At 37.7% G+C, this 14827-nt stretch overlaps 1 protein-coding gene across 1 annotated transcript in view; it reads right to left on the bottom strand.

Annotated features, from left to right (window-relative positions):
* ZFAND1 (zinc finger AN1-type containing 1) overlaps nt 1-14827 on the bottom strand; it is a 24752-nt gene extending 9925 nt beyond the window's left edge. Inside the window, exons 1-6 of the mRNA XM_030303879.2 lie at nt 14753-14827; nt 7306-7348; nt 6365-6404; nt 3754-3881; nt 3577-3668; nt 2231-2352 (exon numbers count right to left, since the gene is read on the bottom strand). Of these exons, the coding sequence (XP_030159739.1) occupies nt 2231-2352; nt 3577-3668; nt 3754-3881; nt 6365-6404; nt 7306-7348; nt 14753-14807 (480 nt within the window). The 5' untranslated portion in view covers nt 14808-14827. The remainder of the gene's footprint in view (nt 1-2230; nt 2353-3576; nt 3669-3753; nt 3882-6364; nt 6405-7305; nt 7349-14752) is intronic.

The following is a 14827-nucleotide window of genomic DNA, read 5'->3' as shown; positions in this document are numbered from 1 at the left end:
GAAATGATGAAGAATCCTACTATCACTCACATTATTCAAGATGTTCTGGAGATCTCAGCCAATACACTAAGACAATAATAATGAGAAAGAGAAAAGAAAATTTGGCAAACACACACACACACACACACACACACACACAACCACAAAACTGTCATTTGCAGAAGATAAGGCTACACAGAAAACATCCCAGAAAATCTAACTATGGGTACTCCTAGGAAGATTATTTGCTGGATGGAAGGACAACATACAACAAACAACGAGCAATAATCAGTCATGAAAGTAAATTTTTTTAAAGTTATTTACAATGGGGGCGCCATTTAAGTTATTTACAATGGGTGGCTCAGTCGGTTAAGCGTCTGACTTCAGGTCATGATCTCAAAGTTCGTGAGTTTGAGCCTGGCATCGGCTCTGTGCGGACAGCTCAGCGCCTGGAGCCTGCTTCAGATTCTGTGTTTCCCTCTCCCTCTGCCCCTCCTGCACTCGCATGCTGTCTCTCTCAAAAATAAACATTTAGAAAAAAAAATTTTTAAGTTATTTACAATGGCAGCAAAAACAATTAGCAGACTAAGATATATAAATATATATGTAATATATATATATGCATTATAAAATGTTAAAGATCAAAAAAAAAAGACCTAAAGAAAAGTTGGAAAGATCAATCATAGACATAGATGGGAAGAATCAAAATTCTAAAGATGTCAACTGTCTCTAGTTTAAAATTTAGCATTAATTCCTATCAAAATTGCAATTTCAAAGAACGGGTCAAAGTGGTCGTAGGTTTTTGGGTTTTTTTTTGTTTGTTTGTTTTTTTTTTACAAATGAATAAATTGCCAAGAATAGATGTGACTGAAAGAATAACATGGACAGACTTGTCCTTATTATAAAGCTATGATAATTAAGACAGTTTGATATTAATGCAAAGACAGACAAAAGGAACTGAACTGAGATCCCTAAATTAGTCTTACATGTAGAACAATATGGTGTATGACAAAGGTATCATTATAAGGAGGAACTCATGATCTTATGTTATGACAACAGGAAATCCCTACTGGGGGAAAAAAATCTCTATTTACAACTAAATTCGAAATGGAACAAAGAGTTAATTTTTTTTTAACTTCTGAAAGAAAATATAAGAAAATCTCATTTCCAAACATACAAATTAAGGAAAACGATAAATTTGAGTACATTAACATTCTAAAGTCTGAACTACTAAAGAGATTAAAAGCAAAGTGAAAACAAGCCATAGACTGAGAAGATATGTGACATCCATTTACTCAAGAAAGCATCAGAATTCAGAATATATGAACAATCCTATAATTTTTAGCAGTACCAAAAAAAAAAAAAACCCAACAGAAAAATTGTGCAAAGGATATGAATAATTTACACAGGTAAAATGGCCAATAAGTCAATGCAAAGTAGCTGAACCTTATTAGTCACAAAGGAAATTCAACTTTAAACTTCAGTAAATTTAGAAACAAGAAACACCAACTCTCAGACACTGTAGGAATGAGATAAATCAGTACAACTGACAACAGTCTAATAAAGCTGAAGATAAGCAAACTCCATGACCCAGCTTGTCTATTTCTAGGTATATTCCCTAAAGTAGCATTTTTCAATCTGATGGTCTCAATCCTTTAGGGGTTATAAAATCAACAGTCTTTAAAATAAAACAGAATAAAAAAACATCAGAGTATATAACACATAAGGCTAGTATGTAACATATAAGGCTACGTATTACTGATAATGTGTTAAGCTATGTATATAGGTATGTAGTATGTACGTACACAAGTACCTACTGGAATGTTCTATAAAATATAATGGATATTATGGAGTTTTAAAGGGACCACCCTAGAAAATCATTCCCACATATACACAAGGATGTTCACTGTTGTAACAGTTTATAATAGCAAAACGTCTGAATCTTCATTAGGAAAATGGATAATTTGTGGCATATTCATACTATGGAATAATGTATACCTACTAAAATGAATGAACTAAATGTATCAGCATGGACAAATGTTAAAAATATGATGCCAAGTGAAAAAAAGAGTTGATCTGGTTCACTGTAACTTCTCAAAGTGAAAAAGTCAAAATTATTATCTACGCAGATATATACCATATACCAGTAACAATACATTTCAAGTTCAGATAAGTTGTTATTTGTTGGGTGGGAGGAGTCAAAAGGGGGCTATATTTGAAACATTTTTGTTTTTCAAAATCTGAGACCAACCTGTGGTAATGACTTATCTCCATCAGCATGCATCTTTAATTTCATCAGCGCTACCTTTGCAGCCGTTTCACTGTTTTTTGCACCTTTCCTTCGTTTACTTGCTGTCCCTCCTGTCTTAGAATCTAAGAAATAAGTATAAGCATATAAGCACATAGAATTTTTACATTAAAAATTTCCAGAGTTCTATTATTTGTTATAGTTTTGAAATATACACAAATAACACATAATAGTTATACAGAACCACATTTTTTTTTGTTGGTATCATACATGACTATTATAAAAATATCATCAAGGTTGATCTAAGCAATCTCTACATGAAAAAACTCACTGTTATGTGCTTTCCTTTCCAATTTAAGCCTATTTAATCCAAAACAAATCACTAACATTCCTACAGAAAATTTTTTTTTAATGTTTATTTTTGAGAGAGAGAGAGCATGAGTTGGGGAGGAGCAGAGCAGAGCAGAGAGGGAGAGAGAGAGAGAGAGGGAGACACAGAATCTGAAGCAGACTCCAGGCTCTGAGCTGTCCACACAGAGCCCGATGTAGGGACTGAACTCAGGAACTGTGAGATCGTGACCTGAGCTGAAGTCGGACACTTAACCGACTGAGCCACCCAGGTACCCCTGCAGAAAACTTTTAAGATTTGGTCATAGATTTTAATAAAGGTACTATCCTTAATACAGAATGAAAATTCTGAACATGTTGGCAGAGAGACTGGTTTAAGCAACAGATACATTCTTCCCAGCACCTCAGATTATCAGCAGCATTCACAGAACAGCTGATGAGACTTAATGATTAGTCTTTAGAGAAAGCAAACCACTGCGCTGGCCTTATGAATACCATTTCCAGCCATGATACTTGACCACCTGATCTAAGTGGCCCAGTAAAAGAGAATATCGGGTAAGTACTTCCATAGAATTTCCAATCTTTCATTGGTCAGCATTCTAAGAAATATGGGCACATAAATGCCATCAAAATCTATACCAGGTTGCAACCATTGGGGCCATTAAAAACACCTTCCAGGGGTGCCTGGGTGGCTCCATTGGTTAAGCATCCAACTTTGGCTCAGGTCATGATCTCACAATTCATGAGTTCAAGCCCCATGTTGGACTCTGTGCTAACAGCTCAGAGCCCGGAGCCTGCTTCAGATTCTGGCTGTCTGTCGGTCTCTCTCTCTCTCTCTCTCTCTCTGCCTCTCCCCTGCTCACTCTCTTTCTCTCAAAAATTAACACTAAAAAAAAAAAAAAACCCACCTTCCTTAAGTGGCAAGCTGACATAAGAAGCAGGACTCCATAACTAACAGATATACAGCAGTAAGGAAACAACCAAACTTTCTAGATACTTGCCAATAATGTCTTTAACAAGTTTCTGAGTGGCAGCCATACGAGGCTTAGGAATTTCCAGTCTTTCACATTCATGATCCGACTGATGACGGTGCCTATGAGCAACAGAAGAGTGACACTAGTTCACGTATTTGCAAGACTTAAACAGATACATAGAATTTGAATGGTCTGAGTGATCACCTCAGGCAAAAATTCTTCTCACAGTAAGGACATTTAACTGGCACAAGCTCTCTTTCAGCACAGTCCCTGAATGAGCATGGGTAAGATGTGGGCTTATCCGACTTCAGTCTCTCATTGATTATGGTCACCTGAAAATGGAAAAAGGAGGAAATGGCATTATAGAGTTCATATATAACACAAATCAACATCTATTTTGGAAGGCAACATATGTAACATTTTTGCTTAAACTTGTTAGAGCAACTTACAGTCTCTCACCTAACAGATTATCATAAATGTTTGTGTGATAAATGATTATTACTGTGCTGACTGTTCTACATTTTCATAACTTTCTTACTATGGTGTATTTATCTTCTAAGTCAAGTTAAAATGACTATTCAGTTACTCTTCATAATTTTAGAGTTCTACTCTGTACCAGTCCTAAACAAAGATGCCCCCATAATAATATGCTTAGGTGACCATCTCATCAACCCTCAAAGAGCAAGTCATAACTACTTTCTATGCTGACTTTAGTTTAATACGTATATATATGAAAGAACACTTAAAATTATGTTTATGATACAGAAGATTAAAGACAGTTTCTGTAATGATACATTCTCTATTCTGCATGTATTATTGTATTACCAGCAAATATTACATCAGAAGAAGAGATGTTACAAGATTAAAAAATATATATATCCAGGTCAGGATAGTTTGAGTTTTAAATAACCATGTTTCTAGAGTTGAATGAACTTTTGCAGGCTCCGTGATGTCAACCCAGAGCCTCATGTAGAGCTGGATCTCATCAACCCTCTGATCAGGAGGTGAGCCAAAAATCAAGAGTCAGACAGACGCTCATCACCTGAGCCCCCCGGGTGCCCCAAGATAATTTCTTAAAATCTACAACCAAAGGGCATTCGTCTATATAAATGGTAGTTATACCTTGTTGGAATTAATTTTAATATTTATTTTGAGAGGAAGAGAGAGAGCACACAAGCACAAGAGGGGAAACGGAGGGAAGGGGGGGAGAGGGAGGGAAGAGGAAGGGGGAGGGGGAGGGGGGAGGGGGAGAGGACCAGCAGCAGCAGCAGCAGCAGGGGACATGCAGAGGGAGAGAAAGAGAGAAAATCCCAAGCAGGGTCCTCCATGCTGTTAGGAGGAGATCATGAGATCATGACCTGAGCTGAAATCCAATCAGACACTTAACTGACTGAGCCACCTAGGTGCGCCTTGGGGTTAACTTCTTAACTACTTTTCCAAATTTGTTCTAATGGTCCACTGGTAAAACGATTTTCAATTCATTATTTAATTAATGAGATCTAATTGACATTGCACAAGAGACGTTCATAGAAATCAAATATTGTAAGAAAAAGGAAAGTACAAGGACTTACAAGCTGCATAAGAAACATTAATATGTTTACTATATGACTATTTCTCTCCAACTAATCCTGCATAATACCAATATGCTAATTTTTATTTTCATCACATAAATCACCTCAACCTCAAAGGACCAGATTTGAACAGAAGTTCATTTAACTCGAATTTTCTATAATTGAGAGAACAGATATAAAAATCCTCAGTAAAGTGCTTGGTAATTGCTGGTCAGGAATAAATACTAACTGAAAAGTGTGGGTCAAATGCTTCTTTCTTTCTTTTTTTTTTTTTTTTTAAATTTTTTTTTTCAACGTTTATTTATTTTTGGGACAGAGAGAGACAGAGCATGAACGGGGGAGGGGCAGAGAGAGAGGGAGACACAGAATCGGAAACAGGCTCCAGGCTCTGAGCCATCAGCCCAGAGCCTGACACGGGGCTCGAACTCCCGGACCGCGAGATCGTGACCTGGCTGAAGTCGGACGCTTAACCGACTGCGCCACCCAGGCGCCCCTCAAATGCTTCTTTCTAAATGGAGTGAGCTCAGTTTAACTTTCTGCCTTTCTCGGACCAAAGGAGGTGGAGCCACTTGTTATGAGTTGGAGAAAATTACATTTGGCATGCTGGGCTCAGCTTTCTCTTCAAGGCCTAACCTGGTGAAGCACTGTGTGATTGGTGGGAAAATCTGCCTAATTCTGAATCTCCTTTGCACCCTAGTAGGCTCTACACTAAGCTTCATTCAGTTTATCCTTTATGAGTAATAAAGAGGATACTTTGGCTTCTATTTAACAGCTCTTATTAATGTCTCAATTTGGTCAGAATTGGTGTGGGGATTTTTATCGGACTACAAGTTTGTTCTTGGTGATCTAAGGCCAATGGAGTCAGAACAATCTGCAACCACACAATCCTAACACCAGGATCCAGGGAAAATGAACAAAACAGTGAAGGTGAACTGGAAGGAGTATATGATGAGGCTGTTAATTCCACTGTATATTTATAAATATAGAGCCTAAAGCTGTAAGTGGGCTAAGTAAACATAACTGAAATATACGAGAATTCTAACGATTTGTCATTACTAAGGAGACCAATTTTTCTTTAAAACGAACTATGAAAAATAACAAAATGAAGTAAGAGCCTCTTTACATCATCAGTTTAGTATGCCAAATTTTAATCTGTGGTACACTGACTGGTTTTAAACTGAATCAAATTCAAAATCAAAGTACATAAAAAGAAACAGGTTTTATTAAGAGAACTATTAACATACCTCACGACAGCTGTGTGACTCCCTGCTTCTGTGTTCAAGGCTTAAATAATTTTAAAAAAAAGTGTTTATTTAAATACAAACAATCAAATATAACTACAGTTAATTGGAGATATATTAGTGGCTAGTATCCTCAAGATTAGTTACACGACATTAAAACTCTGCATACAATAAGCTGAAATGGCAAAAGGTAGAGCATCTAGAGTCTCAAAACCCAACTGTTGAACGTACACAAATACGATTCACCACTCTAACATACCTTTGAGTGCTCCAAGGTGTGTGCAAATAAAAGGAGTTAAAAGATTCTTTGTATTTCTCAAAGACCATCAGAAATAAAATGTCAAAGAAGTGCTCTTGTTCTAAAGGACTTAAAAATATGCATTACTTTTATTTAATCCTAATAAATCTTTGAGTGATCTTCTGAAAATAATTCTTTCAGTGTTCTATTTAATCAATGAAATGCCTAAAACATGAAAGTTTAATTACAAAGAAAACACATTTTCCAAAAATCTTTGGTTAGGTTCCAGGTTTTACTCTGCATGTGATATGTGTACGAAGAACATGTGATAGCCAACTTAAGAGATGTATAGGTTGGGCTCTTCATTTGATTAACTAAGATGAAGAGTAGTAACAACACCTGGATTTTTTTTTCTACCGTATTCTTTGAATTGTGGATATGTTCTCCCCTTACGATTAAGACACAAATACAACTTTTACACACACACAAAAAAATCACACACATAAATCCATTTCTGAAAGTTTGAAGTTTAGCCACATATATCCACAAGTAATCAGAGCCTATGCCTAATCTTTTTTCTAATTATGAATATAAAATATCAATGGCTAAAGTAAGAACTATTTTAAATCATTCTGCTTTTCAGAAATAAATGTCTTATTACAAACACTAAAATTATTCCCAAATGCTGCATAAAGATTTAACTTACCAAAATACTCCGGAACAACCATCACAAACAAATGGGAGAAAATCTAAAATTGAGGGAAAATGTTATAATGTTATATGCACTGGTCAGTATCCAATTTTGATTTAGTTTCCTTAAAAAGATTTTTAGAAGTACTGAACTACATCTATTGGAGAACTTTCCTTTTTGACCAATATCCTAGTGTAACAAGTAGCTAAACAAAAGCTATCAAAACCTCAAGCACAGAGAGTAACTGGATTATCAGAAGATAAATGTTACTTGTAGTGTGCTAAATCAGAAAAAAAGTTCTGGGTTGTTATGGTTGACCAGATTTACTATGTGTTATTTCTGAGTACCTTATACTGCAGAAGTCCTGCATTTGAAGTGAAAATCCTGGGTTTCCATTATGATTCCACAGTTTATTAATCTAGCAACACTACAAACTGTTTAACAGTAGAGCTTTGTGGGAGGGGGTGGAAAGAAGAAGGCAGAGTAGGAGGATTCTGAGCTCACCTCCTCCCATCAGCAAACCAAGATAACAGCTACATCTGAAAACCACCTGAAGACAGCTAGAACAGACCTTCCACACTTAATCCTACCGAGAGAGGCCACACTAGAAGTGTAGGAGGGGTGCAGACAGTTAGGAACCAAACCTGTGTAAGACTTCCCATCAATGGAAGAGACACCACAAAACACGGAAAAGCTAGAGGATCAGAGCCCATACCGTGCACCCCAGGCACTGGGAAGAGGAAGTCCCAGAACATCTGGCTTTGAAAACCAGGGAGGCTAAACTTGACAAATTTCTAAAATCAGTGGGGCTTAACTGCAGGTACTTCAAAAATCTCCAAGAGCTGGAGGCAATAGTAAATTGAGTCCTGACCCTTAAAGAGCCAACATGATAAATAACTGCTGGAGACTAGCACAGAAGCAGCAGTTTGAAAAACACCTGGGGTATTCATGAAAGCAATTCATTTACTAATCTCAGAGTGTGCACTAGAGAGACAGGGACCTCCAGCAGACCTCTCCAAGAACAAAAGTGCTAGGAGGCACCATTTCTCTTCTCCTCTCCCAGGCCAGATAGCTGTACGCTTGGAGAAACGAGCACTAACTACCGACCACCTTGCCAGCACCATGTGTCTGCCCATGTATTCACCTACGTTTCCACCACATCCAACCTGCTCACTTCAGCAGACTCCCTCCAGAGTGGCTCCTCTCCTGTCACACTACAAGCAGTCCCAGCAGGGACCAGTGTCACTCCAAAGCGACTCCTGCCCTGGGGGGAGATGGAGATAATCCCACACACCAGTCTGCCCAAAGTTCCAGCAACTTTTAGCAGGCCATGCAGCAGGGAAAGCCCTGCCGTTCAGTGGGACCACAGAGGCTGATGGCAGACACCTAGTCTGATTGCTGGCCCACTCACCTACAGGCCCACCAGGGTCTCTCAACAATATAGGAACCAAACTCCGCCCAGTAGCAGGCAAAGTAGGTCTTGCAGCCAACAGGGATGAAGGCAAAGGAGGCTCAGGCACAACAGTGTGCACACAGCCCATCCAGAAGACATCCCTGGAACAGATGGTTCTAGCAACCAGAGGGTACTGTGCTACAAGGCACCACAGGACCTCTTCTACAGAAGTACACTAACTTTCACCACCAAGACACATAGCAGATCTCCCAAATACAAACACGGAGAGTTACACAGTATGCAGAGGCAGGAATAGGTCCCAAATGAAAGAACAGGGCAAAGTCACAGAAAAGAGCTTAAAGAAACTGAGATAAGCACTATGCCCGAAAAAGCAAGTATTAGTCACAAAGATACTCAATGGACTTGAGAAAAGAATGGATGAAATCAGTGAGAACTTCAACACATAGACAGAAAATGTAAACCAGAACCAGTCAGAGATGAAGAATTCAATAACTGAAATAAACACACTAGAGAGAACAAGAGATTAGGAAAGGCAGAGGAACAGATCAGCAATCTAGAAGACAGGATAATGAAAAGCAACCAAGCTGGAGAACAAAAAGAAAAAACAATAAATGAGAATAGGATAAGGGAACTCAGCAACATCATCAAGCGTACTAAAAAGCACGTGATAGGGAGCCCAGAAGAAGAGAGAGAAGGGGGCAGAAAAATTACTTGAAGAAATAACAAACATACCCAAATCTGAGGAAGGAAACAGCCATCCGTATCTAAGAAGTGAAGACAACCTATAACAAGATGTACTCAAGAAGGTTCATACCAATTATAATTAACATGGCAAAAAGACAATTTTAAAAGCAGCAAGAAAAAAAAAAAAAAACCAGGCATATATATAAGGAAAACTCCATAAGGCTACCAGCAAAAACTTTTTAGGCCAGAAGGTAGTGGCATGATATATTCAAAGTACTAAAAGGAAAAAACCTGCAAACAAAAATACTCTACCCATCAAGGTTATCACTCGGTATAGAAGGAGAGATAAAGTTTCCCAGATAAGCGAAAGTTAAAGGAGTTCATCACCGCTAAACCAGCCCTACACAAGACATTGAAGGGAATTCTGAGTGGAAAGAAAACACCTTAAGTAGAAGAAACTTACGAAAGGAAAATATTCCACAGGTAAAAGCAAACATAATAAAGGTAGTAGATAAATCACTTATAAAACCAGCATGGAAATTAAAAGGCAGTAATTAAGGATATCCACAAAAATGAGTCCTAAAATTAGGTAAAACATGATATATACATAAAACATGGGTGGGGGGTGGAGAGTAAAAATTTAGTGCTTTTTAAAATGTTCAAGTTTAAGTAACCATCACATTAATATAAACTGCTGTATGCATAAGATGTTATATATGAACCTCACAGTAACCATAAATCAAAAACCTGTAAGACATACACAAATAATAAAGAGAAAGAAATCCAAGCATAACACTAAAGAAAGCCATCAGACCACAAGAGAAGAGAAAAAGGAACATGAGCACTACAAAAACAACCATGAAACAAGTAACAAAATGGCAATAACTACATACTTGTCAATAATTACTTTAAATGTAAATGGACTAAATGCTCCAATCAAAAGACATAGGGCAACTGAATGGATTAAAAAACGAGACCCATCTATATGCTACCTATAAGGGACTTACTTCAGACCTAAAGACACACAAACAGACTGAAAGTAAAGGGCTGAAAAAAACCTAACATGCACATGGAAGCCAAAAAAAGGCCAAGGCAACAAACACTGTAACAAGAGACAAAGCCTACTACATGAAGACAAAAAGTAACAATCCAACATGAAGATATAACAATTGTAAATATCTATGTACCCAACATAGAAGAACTCAAATACATAAAGCAATTACTAACAGACATAAAGGGAGAAACTGACAGCAATATAAAAATAGTGGGGGCTTTAAGAATCCACTTGCATCAATGGATAAATCATCCAAACAGAAAATCAATATGGAAACAGTGATTTTGAATGAAACATTAGACCAAATGGACCTAACAGACATATACAGGACATTCCATCCAAAAACAGAATACATTCTCTAAGATCACATATTAGGCCACAAAACTAGTCTCAATAAATTTAGGAAGACTGTCCAACTAGGATGGTATGAAATGAGAAATCCATTACAAGAAAAAGTCTGGAAAGACCGTAAATACTTGGAGGCTCAACAACATGCTATCAAATAATGAATCAACAGAGGAAATCAAAAATACATGAAGATAAATGAAAATGAAAACACAATGGTCTAAAATCTTACATGGTCAAATAACCTACAAAATAGGAGGCAAGAATATGCAATGGAAAAAGAGTCTCTTCAATAAATGGTGTTTGGAAAACTGAACATGTAAAAGAATGAAACTGAACAAATTTCTTACACCATACACAAAAATAAACTCAAAATGGATTAAAGACTTACATGTGAGACCTGAAAACATAAAACTCCTAGAAAACTTAGGTAAGGGTAACAAAAACAAACTTGGGACTACAGCTAATAAAAAGCTTTTGTGCACTGAAGGAAAACATTAACAAAAAGGCAATCTACTGAATGGGAGAAGATATTTGCAAATGATCTGACAAGGGGTGAATATCCCAAATATAAAAAAATAATAAATAAATAAATAACTTATACAACTCAAAAACCAAAAAAAACCACAAATAACTCCATTAAAAAAAAAATGAGCAGAGGACCTGAATATACCTTTTTCCAAAGAAGATATAGAAATGGCCAATAGAACTATGAAAAGATGTTTAAATCACTAATCCTCAAGAAAATGCAAATCAAAAGCACAATGAAATATCACCTTACACCTATCAGAACGGCTAAAATCAAAAACACAAGAAATAAGTGTCTGCAAAGATGTGGAGAAAAGAGACCCTCATACACTGTTGGTAAGAATGTAAATTGGTTCAGTCACTGTGAAAAACAGTATGGAGGTTCCTGAAAAAGTTAAAAATAGAAATACCATATGATCCAATAATCTCACTACTCATTATTGACCCAAAGAAAATAAAAACAGTAATTCAAAAAGTTCTATGCATCCCTGTGTTTACTGCAGCAGTATTTACAATAGCCAAGATACGGAAGCAGCCCAAGTGTCCATCAATAGAGGAATGGATAAAGAGGTGGTATGTACACATACTATGGAATATTACTCAGCCGTAAAGAATGAGATCTTGCCATTTGTGACAACATAAATGAACCAGAAGAGTATCATAAATGAAATACCATATGATTTCACTTGTACGTGGAACCTAAAAAACAAAACAGAGAAACCAAAAACCTGACAACTACATAAAACAAACTGCTGGTTGCCAGAGGACAGGTGGGTGAGGAGATGGGCAAAATAGATAAAGGGGATTAAGAGGTACAAACTTCCAGGTATAAAGTAAGTCACAGAAATGAAAAGTACAGCATAGTGAATATAATCAATATTATAACAACATTGTATGGTGACAATGGTGACTACATTTATCATGGTAAGCACTGAGTAATACATATGGAATTGCTGAATCTATATATTACACACCTGAAACTAATAACATTGTATGTTAACTATGCCAATTAAAAAGTTATAGGGAAATAAAGTGAACCATTTGTATTACTCAGTAAAATATTTAAAAAAAAATAGGGCTTTGGATATATATTTGATATAGAATATAGTACTCTGTGTGTGTGTGTGTGTGTGTATGCACACAAAACCAAAGCTCTATTATCAGGTAGTATAGACATAAATAGATATTAAGTACAGGCATATCATGTCTTCTGTATGTACATGTTTATATGTGTGTACATATTTCTATACTGTATGTCACACGTACTTCACAGGTTAATTGCAAAAACCAAATGAGATAGATGTAAAAGATAAGAATAGGAAGTAACTAATTAGTAATAACTGCAACAATTAACTTGTTTTGAATACACTGAACTCAGAAAAATCCTGTGGTGACTATGGGGAAATGTGTTCAAAGATACTTCAGAAATCCAATAGATAAATTGATACTGCCATATTTAGTCCTGAATTGTTTTTCCTTTCTGTTGAGGAACAACTAAGTTAGGAAATGAATTTTTGAAAAGCACACAAAAGTATCCACTCTCACTAGATACAATCACTCTCCAAATTATTGACTGTTTAAACTATTTTGACCTCGTATTACAGTATACAGCCAAGTGAAGCTGCAAATGTCCAATCACACCACTTTTACAAAGTGAAGACAAAAGGCACCACACTTTACAGAAAGACTACAATTGCCCTGCAAAAGATCTCATCCTACAGGATACCTTATCCAAAACAGAAAGAAGAGATCCTATTATAATCCACAGGGATCCCTGGATAATTCCGTTTGTGGAACAAGAGACTGAACAAAGCTCTTCTTCTTATACCTCAGAAGTAGCCTAAGTGAATTGACACCATTGTTCTGAAGTATGACACTGTGAGCATGTTTCAGGCCAAGGAAGTATGTATTCATTTGTCAACAAGAAACTGAACCATAAAATACTGTTCAACTTTTATGCCTCTTTTAAATTGGAGAAATTGTACATGCTTGCACTTTTGGTGATGAACTAAAAATTAAATGCAAACCAAGAGGACCCAGAAGGAAGAGTTAAGATGAAGGTAATTTCCTGACACCATCCCTCTATCCAACAAAAGCTAAACAAAATTTAGGATACTCACATAATACCCTCTAAAAACCCCTCTCCGCTAGTCCAAAAGAGCTACACCCTGGTCTCATTTCATATATATTTATACTTTAAGAGCTATCAGAAGTTGGTAGATACCATGGATTTGGTAATCAGGTATACAAGACATAAACATAACTTACAGTCAAAACCCAATTGGCTAAGGTTCTCTGTGAAAGATGTGCAAGGAAATAGGTTTCCTGAACGGCTGGCCATGACAGCTAGTGGTAAAAGATACACATAGAGTGCTGTAGGTAACAAGAACCTACCAGGGATTGTGCCCTTTTGCCCACTGACCACAACAGGTATCACGAATCAGTTGTTAACATTCCCATGACATCTGGGCTAAATGTCAAGAGTACTCCATTCACCAGGTACCTACTACCAATAACCGAGGCTGCAGTGAGAGATGAAACCTGTTTGCCACCCAGGCAAACAGTGGCCAACAGTCATAGCACACATTTGGGAGTGAAACTTGGGTACCAAAGACTGAGCATTCTATACCGCTGTAATGCTTTGGGAACTTGCCTGCTCCAGATGCAGGCCATCCTAAGGCCTGTGCCATACTACCACTGACTATTACATTGGACTGTGTGTATATCACATCGTCTCTCAGTTCAGCATAGAGAGAACATCACCTTATTAATGCTCCAAACTGCAGATTATTCTGAAAGCTTTTCTATGGAAAAGATCGTGTTGTATACCCTCCTATGCAGTTCCAGCACCAAAACTGATGCTCAATAAATGTTGAGTCAGTGATATTCAAAGAATGACATAACTGAGTGAGCATGGTGATCATCCTAGTAGAAACCCGAGGAGGAGAGTCTGATCAAAGCTAAGGGCGTTCTCACTAGAAGCTGCGAAGACCAGGTTTAAAACGGATCTCGCTCAACTCCTTCATCTGACAGATGAGGAACAGATAAATAGTTTGGGAAAGAGAGGTGTCTTGCCCAAGGCCGCAGTGGCAGGACCAGAGGGGAACACAGGTCTCCACACTCCCAGACCTAAGTGTCAGAAAGGACTGGGAGCGACGCAACTTCTTGGCAAAGCGCACTCGAAACCCAAAATGAACACTGCAAGCCATGTTTCCAGAAATTGCATAGTTCCCTTCCAAAGAGACCGCCAGACTGCCAAAGGCTCAGGGGCAACAAAAATATCAACACATCTCACTGCCGACCCAGGAGGGACGTACCCGCCCTGCCTCTGCAGACTCGACCCCACCCCAAGACCTCCCCTCACCCGCCGCCACTGCCCGTGGAGGCTCAGCGGGGTACACATCTACCACGCCTAGAGTTAAGGACAGCTAGATCACCTCGCTGCCGGCAATGCTCCACCTGGCAGTGCTGTCCTATGTCCAATTCCGCCATAGCACAGCGCCGCAAGAGGC

The sequence above is a fragment of the Lynx canadensis genome, chromosome F2 (genome assembly GCF_007474595.2).
Source record: "Lynx canadensis isolate LIC74 chromosome F2, mLynCan4.pri.v2, whole genome shotgun sequence".
Lineage (NCBI taxonomy): Eukaryota > Metazoa > Chordata > Mammalia > Carnivora > Felidae > Lynx > Lynx canadensis.
The sequence above is the reverse complement of the archived record's forward strand: the minus strand, read 5'-3'. Positions and strand labels throughout refer to the sequence as shown.